Here is a 16554-nt window from a genome sequence, read left to right as displayed (position 1 = left end):
GATCTCCCCACTGCTGGAGGAACTCCACACGTCCCAAGAACGCTCTTGCGTCAAAACAAGCCGCCGCGTCAAAGGGTGGATTGATGCGGAAGTCACAGAGTTGCAGCACACTGCAATTGGATGAAGACGTTGTCCTCTGAAGCGATAGCAAGCGACCCATCCCGTAACAACCCAGCTTACGGATGGCAGGGATGACGGGCACGCTGACGCCATGAGAAATCCCAGCCGCCCTGACACTGGTGTTAGTTCTCTTCACGCAGACAATGTCATATTTGAGTGCCTCTGAAGAACTGCGCCAATGCCGCTCGGGCGGCGCGAAAGCAAGGATTCCCTGTCTGTGGTGTCCTTTCCTACGAAACTTGGTATGGCGCATCACTACACTCTACGGGCTCACCTCAGCTCTGTATCAGGGCAAGGGGTTTTGTACCACCCCTCTCACTGGTTAACCGATACGCCCTCCCAGATGCCCCATCTGCAAAACAATAGCAGAAAAGTCATACAGCTTGAAGCTCCCCAGTACGGTACTATGGGAACCGCCCTAGACGGGTTCACTCATGCCGCTAACAGCTGGACCAGAGTCAAGCCTGAGCGATTTCTCATTAGCCCCCCCAGCGCTTTGCGAATCCCACGCGCCCACCTGTCGCTCAGAACCCAAATCGGTGCGGCATGACTGTTGCCTAAGCGATTACTCCAAGGTTAGAGACCGTCAGCAGCAGAAAAGGCTCACAGCGCACTCGTATTGCAACCCTTTCCGAATTGATGGCATCTGCTCTCTTGCGAATAGTTACCTCCCCGATCACGGCATTGTAGAGGTGTCATGCAGTATCTGCGATGAAACGAAAAGGCAAGGCACAGCATGTGTGCACGCCTTTCGGCAGTCTGCCCTAGGATCGCAAGCAAAGAAATCTACCCTGGAGGCACGCAAGTACACGCATCTCCATCCATGCTCCAGGCACAAACTACCACTGTAGTAAGCCACAAGTAGGCCTCGGGCGACTCGCAACTCGGAGATATCGCATCCCACGCCCTCAACTTCACTTCTCCCCGGTCACGGCGGTGGGTCTGGATATTTGAGAAAAGGCGAAGAACAGTCATGAATATGTATTCCGAACCCCCGAACCACAATCCACAAAGCCGGCAACTGGTTCAGAAAACTGCCATTGTTCCACTGGCAATGGCATCATTGGCTAAGACGACTCTCCAAGTGCTCTATGCACCGTCTCAGGTCCCCTCCAGACCATGCGTTCGGTCTACTATCAAGAACTACTGTCATCTCCATCAGGCCTGCTACAGCCTGGTACGGTCCTGTTAGATACCAGGCGTGGAAGAGGAAATTGCGCACAAGGTGCCCGCCTTAGCTGTATGCTCCAAGTGGCAAGCTCCATTTCTTTTTTACTGCTGTCTGCAAAAGTTTTGCTTCATCGGTGTGGCACCCTATTCCGCCCTTCGCATGTTCTTCACGTAGCCCACACTACGCATCAACACGACCGCCATACCCCCCTGCCCCGGGCCAGGAGTCATACATCCACGTTTTCGCCACTGCAGAACCATCACCTTGCCCACCGCCTCCATATCGATCCGGATACTTGTCCAGTTGTTGCCCGTCGGCATTAGAGTATGGAGTTCCCTGACTAGGCCAGTTCTCGTTGCACCTTCCCTGTCTCTCCGGTCCTTCGCTGCAGTTCGCCTCGTTGTAAGAAGACCACGTAGGACTGTTTCGCTGTCCCCAGCGCTCTTGGGGACCCGACGGACACCAGTTGCCCTCCACTTCTTGTTGATTGCTTCTCCTGTTCTCCCAGGACTCCGCTTGCCGGGTAGGCCAGCTCCCATCACTGAGGCGCTCTCCTTGAAGCCCGCCGGCATACCCACCGCGTGCTACCTCCCTGGACGTCATGTCAGTAGTTCCTCTACCGTAGAAGGAGCCTGCTTGGAACGGGTTTCCGTATCCATCGTGCGCACCTTGGTGGCGGTCTCTACAGCTTGCAGTGTCACCTCCCTCTCGGTTCACATATCCTCCACAGTCGGCGTACGAACGCGAACTAGACCAGCCATCTACCCCGCCCTGGTGGTAAGAGTACTCACGTTCGCGGTCGAAGCGGGCGCCACCCCCCTGTGCATCAGATCGCCCGCGGCCACCGTCGCCGGGGCCAAATCGGCTGCCCCCGGCATCGGGGCCATATCGGCCGCCACAATCGCCACCGTCAAACCGACCGCCACCATCGCCGCCGTCAAACCGACCGCCACCGCCACGGCCCCCATCAAAGCGTGTGGCACCACTTCCGCCTTCGAAATGCATATCAATACCTGCGGTATCAAAACGTGTACCACCACCTCCCCCGTCGAACCGCGTGCCGGCGCCCCCGCTGTCAAAACGCATACCACATCCTGCATCGAATCGGGCGCTGTCCCCTCCTTCACCAAAGCGAGCGCCGCCGCGTCCTGGGTCGAAGCGCGTGCCATTACCTCCAGCATCGAAGCGCATGACGCAGCCTTCGCCTTGCATGCCACCGGAACCCCCTCCGCCCCTTGAGGGCCGCTCCCCCTTCGCTGCACACTCGCCCCGCTGGTAATAATCACCCGGATACCAACGCTGGTCCGCTTGATGTCGCCTCTCACCCTGACCCTCCGGAACGGTATCGCCGTCGGGCCCGTAGAGCCCGCGGTTGCAGCTCCATCCCCCCCTCCCTGTCCCCTGTAACCTTCCGCCGCTCTCCGCGTTCACACCAGAACCATATTCCTCGTAAGGCCTGCTGGATGACGGCGGATCCCTACCAGGGTACATTCCATCCCTGCCCCGCCACGCTCCATCTGTCTCCGCGGGAAACGAACCATCCCGAGTGAACCCCAGCGGAGGCCGCCCGGGCTTCTCAAACGGGGGTCCCCGCTGGCTTTCGTCGTGAGGACCGTAGTAGTCGCCCCTGGTATCCTGCATCCGTGTATACCCTTGGTCCTCTCTGTCACCCCTGTAGCCGCTCCTAGCGTCAGACGAAGCGCTGGGGTCCACGTAATAATTACCACGCGGCCTTGGCCCTTCTGGGTCATGGCGATAATTTTCTACGAAAGCATCCGACGTCCCCCATCTCTGATCTCTCCAACGTGTCTCGGTTGCTTGTTCTCTCCCTCCTAGCCACTGGCCTTCGCCTACCCTCTCTCTATGCATGCCATCGGCGATTCGTCCTCCCTCCTCCACTGGGCGCCACCTCTCTCTGAACTCGTTGTTTGCGTGCGCAGCAGTGTCCCCACAAGCTGTTCTCTGTTGGTAGCCGCTTCCTGTTGAAGGTATACCACTCCTCTCAATCTCCCAGTTTCCTACCGGGCGGCGATCGTGGAGCGCGCCTCCTCTCTCGCGTTCCTGTGGGTGAGAATTGCTCTCCGGCGGCAGCGGCCGCTCCTGAGGGTGAAAGATGCTGCGCTGCGGAGGCGCATATTCTTGTGGCCGCCCGCTGCTGTGTTGTGGCGGCGCCTTCGGTGCGTCGCTTAACATGACCACCCGCCTCGGAGGAGACCTTCTTTCTACACTAGCAGGAAAGACGCCTACTCCTTCAGCCTGGCATATCCCAATCTGTGCACTCGGTTTCTGCACGCCGTTTGCCACCCAAACCACAGCTGGAGGCTGCTGAGCCGCAGGCAACACCGGGCCTGCCGCAGTTTGGACGTATATGACACCGCTCGGCGGAGCAGGCTGGGAGACAGCGTACAGAGGGGGCGACTGCTGCGCGGTTGGAGGAGGAGGTGGCTGCCTTCCCAGAACGGTTGTCGCCGGTGGCGGCGGCGCTCCCGGCGGCGCCGGTATGAATCCTGGCCGCGTGGCAACTAGGCGAGGCTGCCCAGGCGGTGGCCTTGGTGAATTGTAAAGCAAGACTGCAGGTGCTGGCTGGACAGGAGGAGGCGGAGCCGCTGCCAGCACGAGGTTGCCTGGCGGACCGGTTGGTCTATGGACAAGAAGCATAGGCTGTGGTGCTGACATCACAGGATGCGGTCCCACTATGCAGGTTTGGGCTCGTTCGGTCCGCATTTTGCGGCGGTGTCGCTCATTCATCTTCTGCTGTTGAACTGATGTCAGCTGCTTTGGGCAGTAGTAGTGAAAGGTGCCTAAACTATTGCACCGAATTCGAAGAGTAGCGACTACCTGTCGGTGGATGCAATGGACGCGCTTTGCTGAAGTGCACACCGATGTCCCGTGCAAATGGACCCGGTCGCGTTGGCGCACAACAATAAGGGACCTCATAATGAACTCAGGAAGGCCTGGACCAGCAGCCCCAAGTCCTCGAAGTGTTGCATAATCATCTGGACACGGATACTCTCGGGCTGTGTTCGTGATTAAAAGATTGAATTTGGAGAAGAGCTTGAGCAGGGCGATACTGCGCGGTGACACAGCGCTGCGCTCCAGCTTGTGTTCGGGCAGCTTTGTGTCGACAGTGCCGTCAGCTCCTATAACAGGCGGAAAGGTCCGACGACCTCGACGCCTGGCTCGTACAGCTTCCATCTTTTCGTTTGATAAGACCGGAGGACAGAAGTAGGGACCCAGGACACCTGGAAACGCCCTTCGTAGCTCCGCCATGTCCGGGCATCTTTCTGGATGGTCAATGGGCGCTTTCAGGTCCCCAAGCAAGAGCAGCGAATCGTTCGACCTCATCTTGTACAGGATGGATTCTAGAGAATGAAGAAACGCAGCATATTTGGGATCCACTGGATCTCCAGACAAGAGTTTGGCCGCCGCGCTAACCGGCTTTGACACGCTCTTGGTGGACTCAGCAGATGCTGCTGGACTAGCATTTGTGGCGGCCTCCGTTTGCGAGAACAGTTCCCGCTTCGTTTTGTGTTCTTTACTTCCGATGGCTCCGCGCGTACCTTCTGCCTCGCGTCGACGTCCACTGTTCTCATTTTCGTCTCTCTCCTCTTCTGTGCCTTCTCCGTTCTCCCTCTGCTCGGCCTCCTTCTCCTGTCCACCCTCTTCTACTTCGTCGTCTACCTCACTTTCTTCGTCCTCATCCTCACTACTCCTGTCCTCCTTGTCCCCCTCGCTGTCTTCGTCCTTATCCTCATCATGCTCTTCCCCCTTATCCGCCTCGCTGTCTTCCTCCTTATCCACGTCACTCTCTTCCTCCTTATCCACCTCACTCTCTTCTACCTTATCTTCCTCGCTCACTTCCTCCTTATCCTCCCCGCTCGCTTCCCTGTCCTGCTCATCTTCATCCTCCGCGGGAGCACTGGAGCTATCACTGTCCTGTGCTGAGTCTTCCACCTGGTCTTCCATTCCGCCCGGCCCCGAAAGAATGCCTTTCCGCCCCCTCCGACGCTTTGGCGCCCGGTGAGATATCCCTTCCTCCTCGCCGTGCTCCGAAGTAGAGCCGGCCCTCTCATCTCCCTTCTGCTTTTCCCTGAAGGTTTTCCTTCTAACTTCCCGAAGCTTTGTGTTCTCCGACGGCTCGTCACAGTCACCATTATCATGGGTTTCTTCCTGCTGCTCTTCTGCCTCTTCCTTTTCTTCTGCGTCGGCGGTACCTTCGCCGACGTCCCTGGTGTCTTCCGCCTCTCTTTCTCCCTTTACCTTTTCCTCTTTCTTCAAATTCCTTCCAAGCGGTTCAGCTACTGCCGGTTCCCCCTGTTCTTCGTCGGGGGCACACGCAACAACTATCCAGAGACGATTGATCTTCCGCAGCAGCGGATCCAGTAATGCAGTTGAAGCACTGGGAACGTGAAGCAAGCACCACATGAGACGGCTGTTGACGGCCTTCCACCTCCGAACGTATCCCCTGTGAGTGGAATCCAGCAAAAGCCCCACACCGCCTCCCCGTATTTGATCCGCTTGTCTCTTAGACCAGTTCCCCCGAAACGGAGGCCACCGAGAATGACGATCTTTGTCCGGCCGGAGCCGTCGGCATGATTCGCCCTCCGTCTCTTCTCTGTTCAATTCCGTCACTTTACTTACCTCCTGACCCTCGTTGGCGCCCTCTTCTTTATCCTCTTTCGCCTCGTCAGACCCTACCAAACGCCCCGACTCCGCTGCACCGGGGTGTCCATCCGCCTCGCCTTTTTCTGTCCCCTGTTCCTCCTCCGCTTCAGAGCCGCTGGTGCCTTCTCCCCGTCCATCGTCCTCCGGGTGGGAGTCCTCATCCTTCATCTCAGGTTCTCCCTCCAAAACCTTTTCGGCTCCGCTCCCTTCTTCCGTACCTTCTTCAACAGAATGCATGTCGTCATCCGCTGCAGTTGCGGCTCCCTCGACGTCCGAGTCGTCATCCTTCTCTGACCCACGTTCCTCTTTCTCGTAAACTCCCCCTTTCTGACTTCTCTCTTTCTCTTTGTGTTCCTGCTCCTTCTCAACTTCTCCACTCGGGGCCGAGTTCTCTAGTTCCGTCTTCACGTGCGGGGGATCCTTCCCTGCGGCACTTCTGCCAGTCAACCTGTCATTAGCTCGCTGGCTGTCACCTGCCTGCTCTCCCGCAATGCCAGCACCTTCAGACTGACACTCAGACTGAACCACATCCCGCGACCCCTCTTTCAGCAGCAACGGACTGCACTCTCTTTCCTGCAAAGGACTATCCATGTCCTCCTCGTAAGCAACCTCGGCGTCCGACTCAATCGCCGCCTGGGTAAGAACCCAGTCTTCGTCAAATGGTTCAACGACTTCCCCAGACACATTCTCCTGTGCGTCTGAATCCTCGGCAAAAAAAGGGCAGAGGAGGTGATAGTGCAGACAAGCGTTGTCGTGCCTCCTGACATATTTCACAATTTTCTCGCACATGCGTTGCCCGGACACTCCGCTAGGTCTCCCGCCAAACTTGGGGAACAGCCTTAGCCCACTCACTGCAAGGATCTCTACTTTGCGCCCCGCGGCGTCTGAACACATGATCTGTAACGCTTCTTCCATCACGGCATTGTCATCCCCTTTTATTAGCTGGCGCGCCTGTGACCACACCTCCTGTTCGTCTGCAAAACTATCAGCAGAGGCGTCATCCTTCTTCATGCTATCTTCTCCGCCCTGTTCCTCTTTCACTTCCTCCTGCCTGGTCTCCGGGGGTCCTCGGTGCTCCGCCATGTTTTGACATTCTCCGCCAGTCTTGACGACGATGTGATTTGTCGCCGCCGTCCCTGTCCCTGGGCTTTCTCTAAAAGCCGGCACCGCCAGAATTTGACTAGCCTTTTCTACAAATTTCTGCTGTTGCGCCCACCACACCAGAACTGTCCGCGGCGCGTCGAGAGTTACAAAACCAATGCGAGTACTCTGCAAACGCCTGAAACGTCGCCAGCTTTCCGCAAGCCGATCTCTGTAATTCATCACACGAATATCTCTTGATAACGAAACCGCATGACTGCTACTCGACGGTAAGTGCTGTTTGACTTGTCTTCCCGTTTCCCCACCTGGACGCACTCTCCTGGGGACCTCGCGAGTCTCCCCCACCCTCTCTCGACAGTCCCGTTGGTCCCCAGGTTTGACGTCCTCGGGAGAGCTCACTGGGCTCTTTCTCTCCTTCGGACTTCCCTCGGTGACGCCCACATCAAAAGAGGCCCCGCCATGGTTATCCTCGACATGCTCGGCGGTTTCTGCACTACTAAAAGCTCCCGCCTCTCTGCACACTTCGTCCTGGACCCCTTCCCCTCCCTCCTCTTTTTCCGTCGGTACTGGAGCAGGCGGGGACTGCGTCCCTTCAACGGCAGATACCGTATCTGCATTCTGCCGCTGGGCGTCCGCGGGAAGTGGACATTCCACAGGTTCTAGAACAGGACCGCGATCCTCTGCTGATGACTCCAGAGAAGGCACCGCCGTCTCTGACGCATACGCGCCCGTTTGACCGTCAGGATCCTGCTGTCTCACGGGGGACACCGAACGCGAAATAGAATGCTCCGCTGTCAAACACTCTCCAGTCTGTCCGCTCTTTCTTTCCCTTCTCCTTGATCTTCTCTCGTCCCCGCTCCCGCTGTCGCGCTGGGAGGCGGACCTTGGTCTCTTCTTGTGATGACTGCTTGACTTCTTTTTGTCGCTCTTGTGTGTCCTATGGCTCTTGCTGTCCCTCTCCCCTGTCCGCTTTTTGGGACTTTGCCGGCTCGACGTTTCTTCGTGCGCCTCGACCTCTGAATCTCGACGCCGTTTGTCCTTCTTCCCCCGGACACTTTTCTTGCTGCTTCCCTCTCGCCCCATTCTGCTTTCTACACAGGTGGCAATGAAAACATACGTACTAGCGCTAGCCAGTTACGCACTCGAGAGAGGGACGAAGGAAACGTGAAGCAGCAACACAACGAGCACCGGCGAGCGATGTCTCGTTCGCGCAGTAAGAAGCCCCGTATCGTTTGCGAAAGAGATGAAAAAAATCGTCCCTGGGCCCCACAGCGCGAAACACCGTGGCACCACGTGGTGAACCACACATGGAAGGCAAAACCTGTGCAGCAAAAGAGCGCGCCCACGGCCTACCGCACCAGGCCCACTGCTCGATGCGAATGCGATGAACACGCCAGGATCCGACCGAACTTCTAAGAGCAAACAGGCTCGTCGCGACCGGCGCAAGACAGCCAGTCCAGCGCCGGACTGCAACAAGGAGGTAAAAGACAAGTCGAGGGCCAAGTGATAATGTGAACCAGTTATCTCAAGCCGCTGAAGAGGCCAGACAGTTGTCACTCTTCAATACTTGACGGGAAACGGCAACTTGGTGCCGGAGGTCTAATGGGACTGAGAGGTGTAGTCCATCACGCCGAGGACTACTAGCAGGGGTGCTGTACCGGAGCTCCAGAGCCTGCTGCTTCCCTCTCTCCTGCTCCATTACCCGGCCTAAAAAAGAGCGACCTCAGAACCTACCGGACTGGACTTCTCGAAACAAACGTGACTAATGAAACGGTTCCCCGAAGAATATGCGCTGCGGCCGTTGATAAACAGCCGCAAGCTGCTCTGAAGCTCACGCATGCGTACGCGGCCGGGCAGAAGTGCTGGCCCTGAATTGCCCACAGAGCGCTCGGTCGTGTTCAACCGGGCATACGAAGCAGTCGCAGGAATGAGCCCGCTGCACAGAGGGTCGAGGTGCCCTGCTCGGCAAGTGTTTTGTCAAGAGGCTGTGTTTCGTCGACTGGTGCGACCCCTCGACGGCCAGCAGCAGACGAAAGGAATCACGGGGCTGCGGGCTCTTGAGACACCGGTGGCTGTGTTTGCGCAACGAGACTGCATGTTGACCCACCACCGCCCCTGGGGATGCAGTTGCGGTCCCCTCTACGCTAGTCGGCGATCGCATAGTGATTGCTTGTGAGATACTTCCGAATCAAGGAATAAACCTGACAGTCTCGAGTTGACTGAAACTTAGCTGTCCAGAAGGATGTTGCGGCTGGCTAGGAAAGGTAGGCGTTCATTTCACTCTCTCTGTACCTGGGCTCTCTGCAGAGGCTGTGGAGTAAACACTCGTCTTTTGTTTACATGGACCATCCCGACATGACTGAGATACCAAGTGCTGCCACTCCTACCACCGACAGTGTGATCTTTGACTTGCTGCACGGAACGTTGTACATTTGAACGACTCCTTGCCACCAGTTTCAAGTCGGAAGTAACCGTGAATGCTGGCGTGGGGACGACGTGTACTGAAGTAAAGATTCAGAAACGCGACGCGACAGTGTCGTTGAAGATGTGTTAGCAATGCTGCCTGGGGTTTCAGTTGCGTTTCCTGCACCATGGGCTCTACTATTGCGAAATGGACGGTTTGCCCTGGATCCCAGGGCCACGAGACTCAGGTGCGGGCCGTTGCGCTTGGTGCTGTCCCGGCAAACCTGGAAAAAACCCGTTGCAGTCCTTAGTGCAGACACAGCAAATTAATGTCGAGGACTTCTACCACCATCTGCATTCGTCACGTCCTAGACAGCCAGGCAGTACTCGAGTCGAAGTCTAGGCGAAGCAAACGGGCACATTTATCACGACGCTTGTCCTCAACTGAAAGGACTAATTCAGTCAAAAGAAGTTCTACCACAACAGTCCATTGTGACGGGACAGGAATCAACACCCAACAAACCCCCCCCCACGACAATCTCAAGCGTCTGCCCGGGTCCGCTCAGCTGCCGCTCCTAGGGCGTCTCCTCCGGTCCTGAGTGAGCATGTACTCGTGGCGCACTAATAGAGCATGTGGCAGAAAAACAACTAACGCAGTGGGCCTATCGAGCCAGTGGGCGGAGGGCACCGGAGAATCAGTTCGGATCTGGATTTGAATCCTGAGTAAGGTCGTATTCCCCGCTCTGGACATCGGAACCATTCATCGCTCCTGTCCCTGGTGCAGACGTCGCAACCTCTGTCTGTGCTTGCGTTGTGCGGGCAGGCTCCACGACAGGTTGAAGCTTTTTTCTCATGGCTGCACGGGCTTCGTCCGCAGCTCTTGCGTGCTGGAGTTTCGAAGCAGCCATTGTGGTTTGAGATAAGGCGTTGCTGGAGCTAGTAGCGAGTGCCTGCTGCAGTTCCACAAGCATTCTCCCAAGCTCCTCAAGACGCTGACGCAACTCCTGACTACCAACAGGAGCTGGGAAAGATGCCTTCCCGTTGCGTAAGGCCTCCACTTCTCGCCCAAGCCCCAAGGCCGTGCCTATGGTGCTATCAACCTCCACAGTGAGGCTCCTCATACTAGCCTGCAACATGGCCACTTCTTCGGCAATAGCCTCCGTCTCTTGCGGCTCGTCGTCAGTGGGCCATCCTGCCTTTTCAGTCCGTAGTCTCTCCAAGCCAAGCATATCCTGCCTGTGCCGTAGCCGGCTTGCTCTCTCTGCTACACTCCCAAGCTTACCGAGGAGGGCCGCGGCTTGGTCGCGAACAATCTTCGAAGCACCGGTCAGCCGGTTTTCCTCACTCTCGACCGCTGTCACGCACGTCTTCACTGCATCTGCGAGAAGCCTGGCAAACTTGGAGACGTCGCCCTGCAACTGCAGGTGCTGTCCTTCTATCAACTTCACAACCCTTGCCGCCTCCGCTCGCAGCTTCAACAAAACAAGACGAAACAAAGGCGAAGACAAAGTGGATACAAATGACAAATTACCACTTCGAGGCAGTAACCTCTGCCAGGCAGCGGCCAGTTAGGCACATCATTAAGCCTAAGAGTACACGGACATATCTCTTACAGAACTACAGCCCTGTGACCCACCACGGAGCTCACTTCCAAGCGTTTCAAATGGCGCTGGACGCCTGTACAGAGTATGTCAACCGTATCTTAAATTATACAGAGAATCTGCCCTCCCAACTGTAGCTGTCTGAACTGCCCCCGACGAAAGCTTGGCGCACGAGTCCTGGATAAAGGTTAAGAAGTGGAAGTGCCATCGGTTACCGTTGGATCTTTACGAGCACATACCACGAACATCTCGAATGTACCCAGCCTGACAACTGAGTCACCCCCCAGTACACGCTGCACCGATGTGACTAGTGCCGTTCAAACTACACATACAAGCGCTAGTGGAGTGAGTTTCCCCATCACGGGACAGCCACTGCCGAGTCAGCAACTTGTGCTCCTGTCATTCAGTTGATGAGCACATTTTCGAGACAGACATTCTGGCTCGTTATCCAATACCTATTTGGCAATTGCCTGCTTGGATCGACTCGCCGGTCCGGCCATACAGGGGAGCGACTCTCCTGCTGGCCGCCCCCAAATGCGCTGTTTACCTAAGCGGTCACCTGGGGGCGAATTACGCTGCCCGGTCTCACCGTCTCAGCTTCCTGTTTCATCGCTTCGAGTATTTGGGTCATGGCTGTGAGTCCCCCGAACGGAGACGGATTCTGTGGCACACCAGCTTCTTGCGCTACTCGATCTGCCTCTTGCGTGAGCTCTTGAAATGTAGCGTACTGGGACCGAAATGTCTGCAGCAGTGCGACAATCTCCGTTCTTTCTCGAATGAAGGCCTTCTGCAGTTCTTCTTGTTGTGCTCCAGTCAGCACCTGGGGACTGATTACACATTTTTCTGAGGCATCTTGTAATGTCCTTTCGATTCCTTCCTTTACTTGCAGAAAACGATCTCGTTCTAGGGCCGAAGAGTCGTTAAAAGTCCGTATTTCGCCAATACTATTCTGAAGTGCCCCGAGGACCTGTCGACTCTCGCTGACAAGCCCTTCGAGACGTTGCAGCTGCGCTGTCATCTGCTGGTTGCGTCTGTAAGCTTCTTCCATTTCTCGTTCCGCCACCTGCTTGCGGCCATCGAGTATTGCATGCTGCTGGCTCCCGACTACCGCCCCATGCTGCGGCCGCATCTGCTGCGGCGCGGGATGGAGTGGCATCCGCAAATGTTGGGGAATGGGCTGTACGGGGGTGTGCACGTGTGGCGGCGCAGGGCGCACGAAGGGCGCCAGCGCCGAAGGCTCAACGGACTGGGCTGTGTGCGGCTGTCCCCATACCAACTGATGCGGCATCCCCATCTGCTGTCGCGTCATCTCCCCGGGCAGCATCTCCTGCGTCGGCACCTTGTGGTGTATCATTTCGTGCGGCACCCGCGTCTTTTGGTGCATCGCTTCATTCGGCACTGGAATCTCCGGAGGCGCCGTCTGGTGCGGATCCCGGACCCGCTGAGGAACCTCCTGATACGGCGTCTGCACCTGGTGGTGTGCCGTCTGACTTGGTGCCTGCTGGAAGCCCGTTTGCTCCAGTCGGCTATTGGTCTCGCCGGCGCCCGGACGCAAGAGCGGGTCCGACAGCGCTACTCCCTGCTGGGCAGCCAGGGGCCTCTGCTGAGCCTGGGACTCGTAACCTGGCTGCAGCTGCAGAGACGGCTGGAAATCAAAGAGGACGGATTCATCCGTAGCGGTCAGAGCCGAAAGCAGGTTAGTTACATTAATGTCAGTGAAGCCAGTTCCGAGAGGGCCCCCGTACAATCGCATGCGCACTTGAGAAGGTGGCCCGCCGTTGTCCGCGCCGCCGCGTGAAGAGTCACTTGCGAGGCTCTGTTGAGTGACCAACTCTTTGCCAAGAACCCGTTCAAGCAGGAGTTTGACTTCATGGCGAATGGCGGCCAAGCGAGGCCCATTACGCCGATTGATCATATCGAAATTTGGTGACCCCACCGCTGCCCGTGTCTCTTCGGTAATGCTAGCGTAGTGTTCCGCTAGTGACTTGTACTTCTCGTATGAGACTGGGTCGCTCCCTAGAAGCAGTTTGATATATCCGTGAGTAACGCCAAAGTATGGCGCAATGTCCCGCGAACCACTGCGCCACTGCTGACCAACTAAATCCTTTGCTTTCCGAACCAGTGCTGAAAGAGAGGCGTCCGCCCCTGCCAGGTGGAACGGCGCTATGGAGACTCCAGGCCCGGGAGAACGAGGAGTAAAAACCAAGGCAACGAATATGGCTGAGAAGACCGCCCTGCAGCGGACACGAGACAGAACCAGAGAAGCCATCCTGGCAGGTTTTGGTGCCTGTCTCGCTTGAACAGCAGCCGCCGTGCAGGAGACAAGAATCAATGTACAACTATCCTCTCCAAGCGCGTTACACAGGGCAGCGCTAAGAGGTCCACGTCACGGGCAACCAGTAGCTCGGCGACCTTATTGCGTCGTAGCAAACAATACAAGACATTCGCGGAGGTCATGTATCGAACCCTAGAAAATTTGTAAGCTGTTTCTTCCTCAAGGGCTGAGGGAGCAGCGGGAAATGAACCGGGTGAGAGCGAGACGAAACATACTTCGCAAAAAATGTAATATCATTACGACCGCACAGTGGCGCCATCAGCGACAGTTCCTCGAACCCGTACAACTCCTAGTTCGCGCCAAAGCTACGTGGAAAGAGCCACAAGAAATGACCCGTCTTGTGCCATCCTGCGGAGGCGCGCCCGGTAAGCCCGTATCAGAGAAATGGCTGCTCCCGGTAATGCAACCGCTGCAAGAAAACCGTAGACTCTGACGGAGTTTCCCCCCCCAAAGCATATTTCAGGGAACACATTATGAAATCTCAGTAAGTAGACACGGGCCCTTTCCAGGGTCAGAGGTTATCACGCCGGTCAGGCAACCACTTTTATCGTGTGCTAGCACGTTCCCACCGCAGTGCCGACTTGCGGCTTTCGGGCCTTCCCTGTTGGGGACCGTGAGCAGCCCGTAGTGGTCACGTGTACGCAGCTGTGGCGCGTAGCTTGACGGCTGACCTCGCCTGGCAATTAGAACATCCAGCGCCGGGTTCGTTGAGGGACCTCGTGCCTGTCGGTTCTCGTGCTGACAATTTGATGAGGGACTTCGCTTCAGAAGTTAGCAGCCTCCGCCAGGGCATCCGCGCAACCGTCTCCCCGATCGGAAGTCCCAAGAGTCCGCGCATGCAGTCAGTCGCTGATGTATCGCTTTCAGAAGGCTAACTTTCATGCGACTGCGGGGTAAAGAGTTCTGTGTTAAAGCTGAAGCTCTCGAAAAAACACTGTTACGTCTGCCACCAGCACAATCCTCACTGTGGCACCCGCCACCCTTTCAACCACTCTCTTCCTGCCTCGAAATTCCCACCCTGACGACGAGCTTCATGCGGACTGTTAGTTTCATTGGGGGCATTACCATCTACAACCGTCAGTCCAGAAGAATCGTAGAAAGCGACTCATACGCCTATCTCCGGAGGAAGATCACTACGAGTGGAACGGCTGCCGCAAGAAGCTCGGATGCTCCAGGTTGGTTTCTTCACGGAGACGCCACTTGCGCCCGAGACGCGCAGTAGTCGGCTCGGATGCGGTCGACACAGCGCGAGTAGGTTCCCAGAAGGGGGAACAAGAAAGAGCCAGTACGGGCTCCCATGTCGTATCTCTCCGGGGAGGCCTACTCACAAGGACACCGGTGTGTCAGAATGTGAAACGAGTGATGTGTGGTGTAGGGGAGCCTATGTAGGTTACCGCAAACCCCACCGTCTTACCACGTGCGTTATGCCCGGCCGTGTCGTGACGCATCGTGTGAGCGAGAGACAGAGAAAAACTTCCAAGGTTACGACCTCGCACTCGCCCCTACGTGCCCGGTGTGGACAGCACTTTTTGATGCCGTGAACCTCGGCCTCCGCTCTTCGTGAGATAATGACGCGACGGCCTCGTTTTGGGGAGGACGCAAGAAAATCTCTCCGCGCGGTTCTTTTCCCGTGTCAGGGAGCAATTTCCGGCCTTTGCCGTTGGTGCCACCCAGAGAGTCTAACAAAACCGCGTCTACACATTTCGAAGTTGTGCATAAAAAGTGCCCGGCGCGCTCTCCCTCTTACCGTTGGGTGCCTGTCACGAATATGTAGCCATAGTCAGGGAATAACCCCTAATAACCCCCTTATGTTAGCCTTCCTTTGAATGCGTATCTATGGCAGGGCTCCGCTTCTCTCGTCTATTGACGCATCATAGCATGTAGGCCATGCATTACGCGTAACTCATTCACATGGAGTTGCTCGCAGCTCCCCTTTCACTCAGGGAAACAATGCTTAGGCTTCCTTTGAACCCATTCATCTCTCCAGGGGTAACGGTTCCTACACACCTCCTTCCAACTCGCAACACTGAAAGGCTCGTAACGGTTCCTCTCACAGATTTCTAACGCTATATCTTCCCCGCCCAGGCGCGCCGTGCAGAACTCAAAAAAGCCGTACTTTAGCCTTCAGCGTGAACCACTCGATTTGCACTTTGACCGCTCAGGCTCGGCTAGGAGTCACACATAGGATCTCCGTTCCGCACGCTCATAGAGTCAAGCCCCCCCTGTACCCAGGCGTCAGTCATTGCCAAGTTTACTCCACGAATTCTTGCCATTCAGGCTTCCCTAGGGGCCGGACATTTCAAACGAGAATCCTTGCGCTCGTACTCATTCAATCAACACAGCTCCTCGTCCTACATCACGCTAGTCGTCGTCTTCGACAGGCAGGATCTCGGTTACTGTCAGGCGGCTCTGAACTGTTCGTACCTTTCATCGACGCAACAGAGTCGACGTCTCCACGCAAACTCCTTTGATAGTTACGGTCCCCTAGGACCAGCAACTTTCCCTGCAGGATAACGGTTCTCCTTTCCTGCGCTGGTGCTTACTCGGGCATTTCCGCGCCCCGAAATCAACTCAGTCCCCTTCGAAGACGACGAACTAAACTGAGATTCCAGTGAAGTTTCTAAAAGTGAGTAACGTCACGTCGTGCGGCTCTCCAATCCACCGTACGGTCCTCTAGGACTCACACTTTCCTCGTGCAAGTGTCTAACGCTCTCCCTGTCGGAAGGGAGCCCTCTCGCGCTGTCTCGAGCATAGAAACCTGCCCACCTCGTTTCCGTAGCGTCAAAGTGACTCGACGTGAAGCAGGGGAACCTTCCACTATGGGCAACTGAACACTACAGCGCACCTAGATCCACTTTAGGTCTGCTCGGACTCACATTTGCTCCCTTCGGCTCGCCTCGGTGTTCTCCGGCTCTCGCGCACGCCTCTCGTCGCATGGGCGCAAGAAACCGCGTTCTTTCGAAGGAATTGACTCGAAGCTCCTATGTAGTACGCTAAAGAGCCCGAAATTGGAACAAACTTGGTGTCAGAGCACTGCGTGCTCTGACGCAGCCTACTTCAGCAACAGCTTAGAAGAGTGTATGTCAGGATTTTGCAATCCTGCCCTGATCGTCATCAAATAGTATCCTATTTTTACGAATGACGATCGTTGTAAGAAC

At 56.3% G+C, this 16554-nt stretch overlaps 2 protein-coding genes across 2 annotated transcripts; both read right to left on the bottom strand.

Annotated features, from left to right (window-relative positions):
- Positions 1-108: 108 nt before the first annotated feature.
- On the bottom strand, positions 109-9101 carry CSUI_007094 (putative uncharacterized protein LOC106064751). The gene has a single exon (XM_068067244.1). The coding sequence runs from the start codon at positions 8138-8140 to the stop codon at positions 1472-1474; it is 6669 nt and encodes a 2222-aa protein (XP_067920775.1). The 5' UTR covers positions 8141-9101; the 3' UTR covers positions 109-1471.
- A 268-nt stretch (positions 9102-9369) lies between these two features.
- Positions 9370-14247, bottom strand: CSUI_007093 (uncharacterized protein). The gene is made up of 2 exons (XM_068067243.1): positions 11651-14247; positions 9370-10932 (listed from the first exon to the last, which is right to left on the bottom strand). The coding sequence occupies exons 1-2, from the start codon at positions 13328-13330 to the stop codon at positions 10156-10158; spliced, it is 2457 nt and encodes an 818-aa protein (XP_067920774.1). The 5' UTR covers positions 13331-14247; the 3' UTR covers positions 9370-10155.
- Positions 14248-16554: the final 2307 nt, after the last annotated feature.

Source organism: Cystoisospora suis (assembly GCF_002600585.1).
Source record: "Cystoisospora suis strain Wien I chromosome Unknown contig_3667, whole genome shotgun sequence".
NCBI classification, from domain to species: Eukaryota; Apicomplexa; class Conoidasida; order Eucoccidiorida; family Sarcocystidae; genus Cystoisospora; species Cystoisospora suis.
This window is presented reverse-complemented; position numbering and strand designations above follow the sequence as displayed.

Excerpts from the sequence above, each read along its gene's own strand:
- CSUI_007094 (XM_068067244.1), bottom strand. The coding sequence starts at position 8,140 with ATGGGGCGAGAGGGAAGCAGCAAGAAAAGTGTCCGGGGGAAGAAGGAC.
- CSUI_007093 (XM_068067243.1), bottom strand. The coding sequence starts at position 13,330 with ATGGCTTCTCTGGTTCTGTCTCGTGTCCGCTGCAGGGCGGTCTTCTCA. Across the intron at positions 10,933-11,650 it reads TGAAACAGGAAGCTGAGACG|CTGCGAGCGGAGGCGGCAAG; the intron begins GTGAGACCGGGC and ends GTTTTGTTGAAG.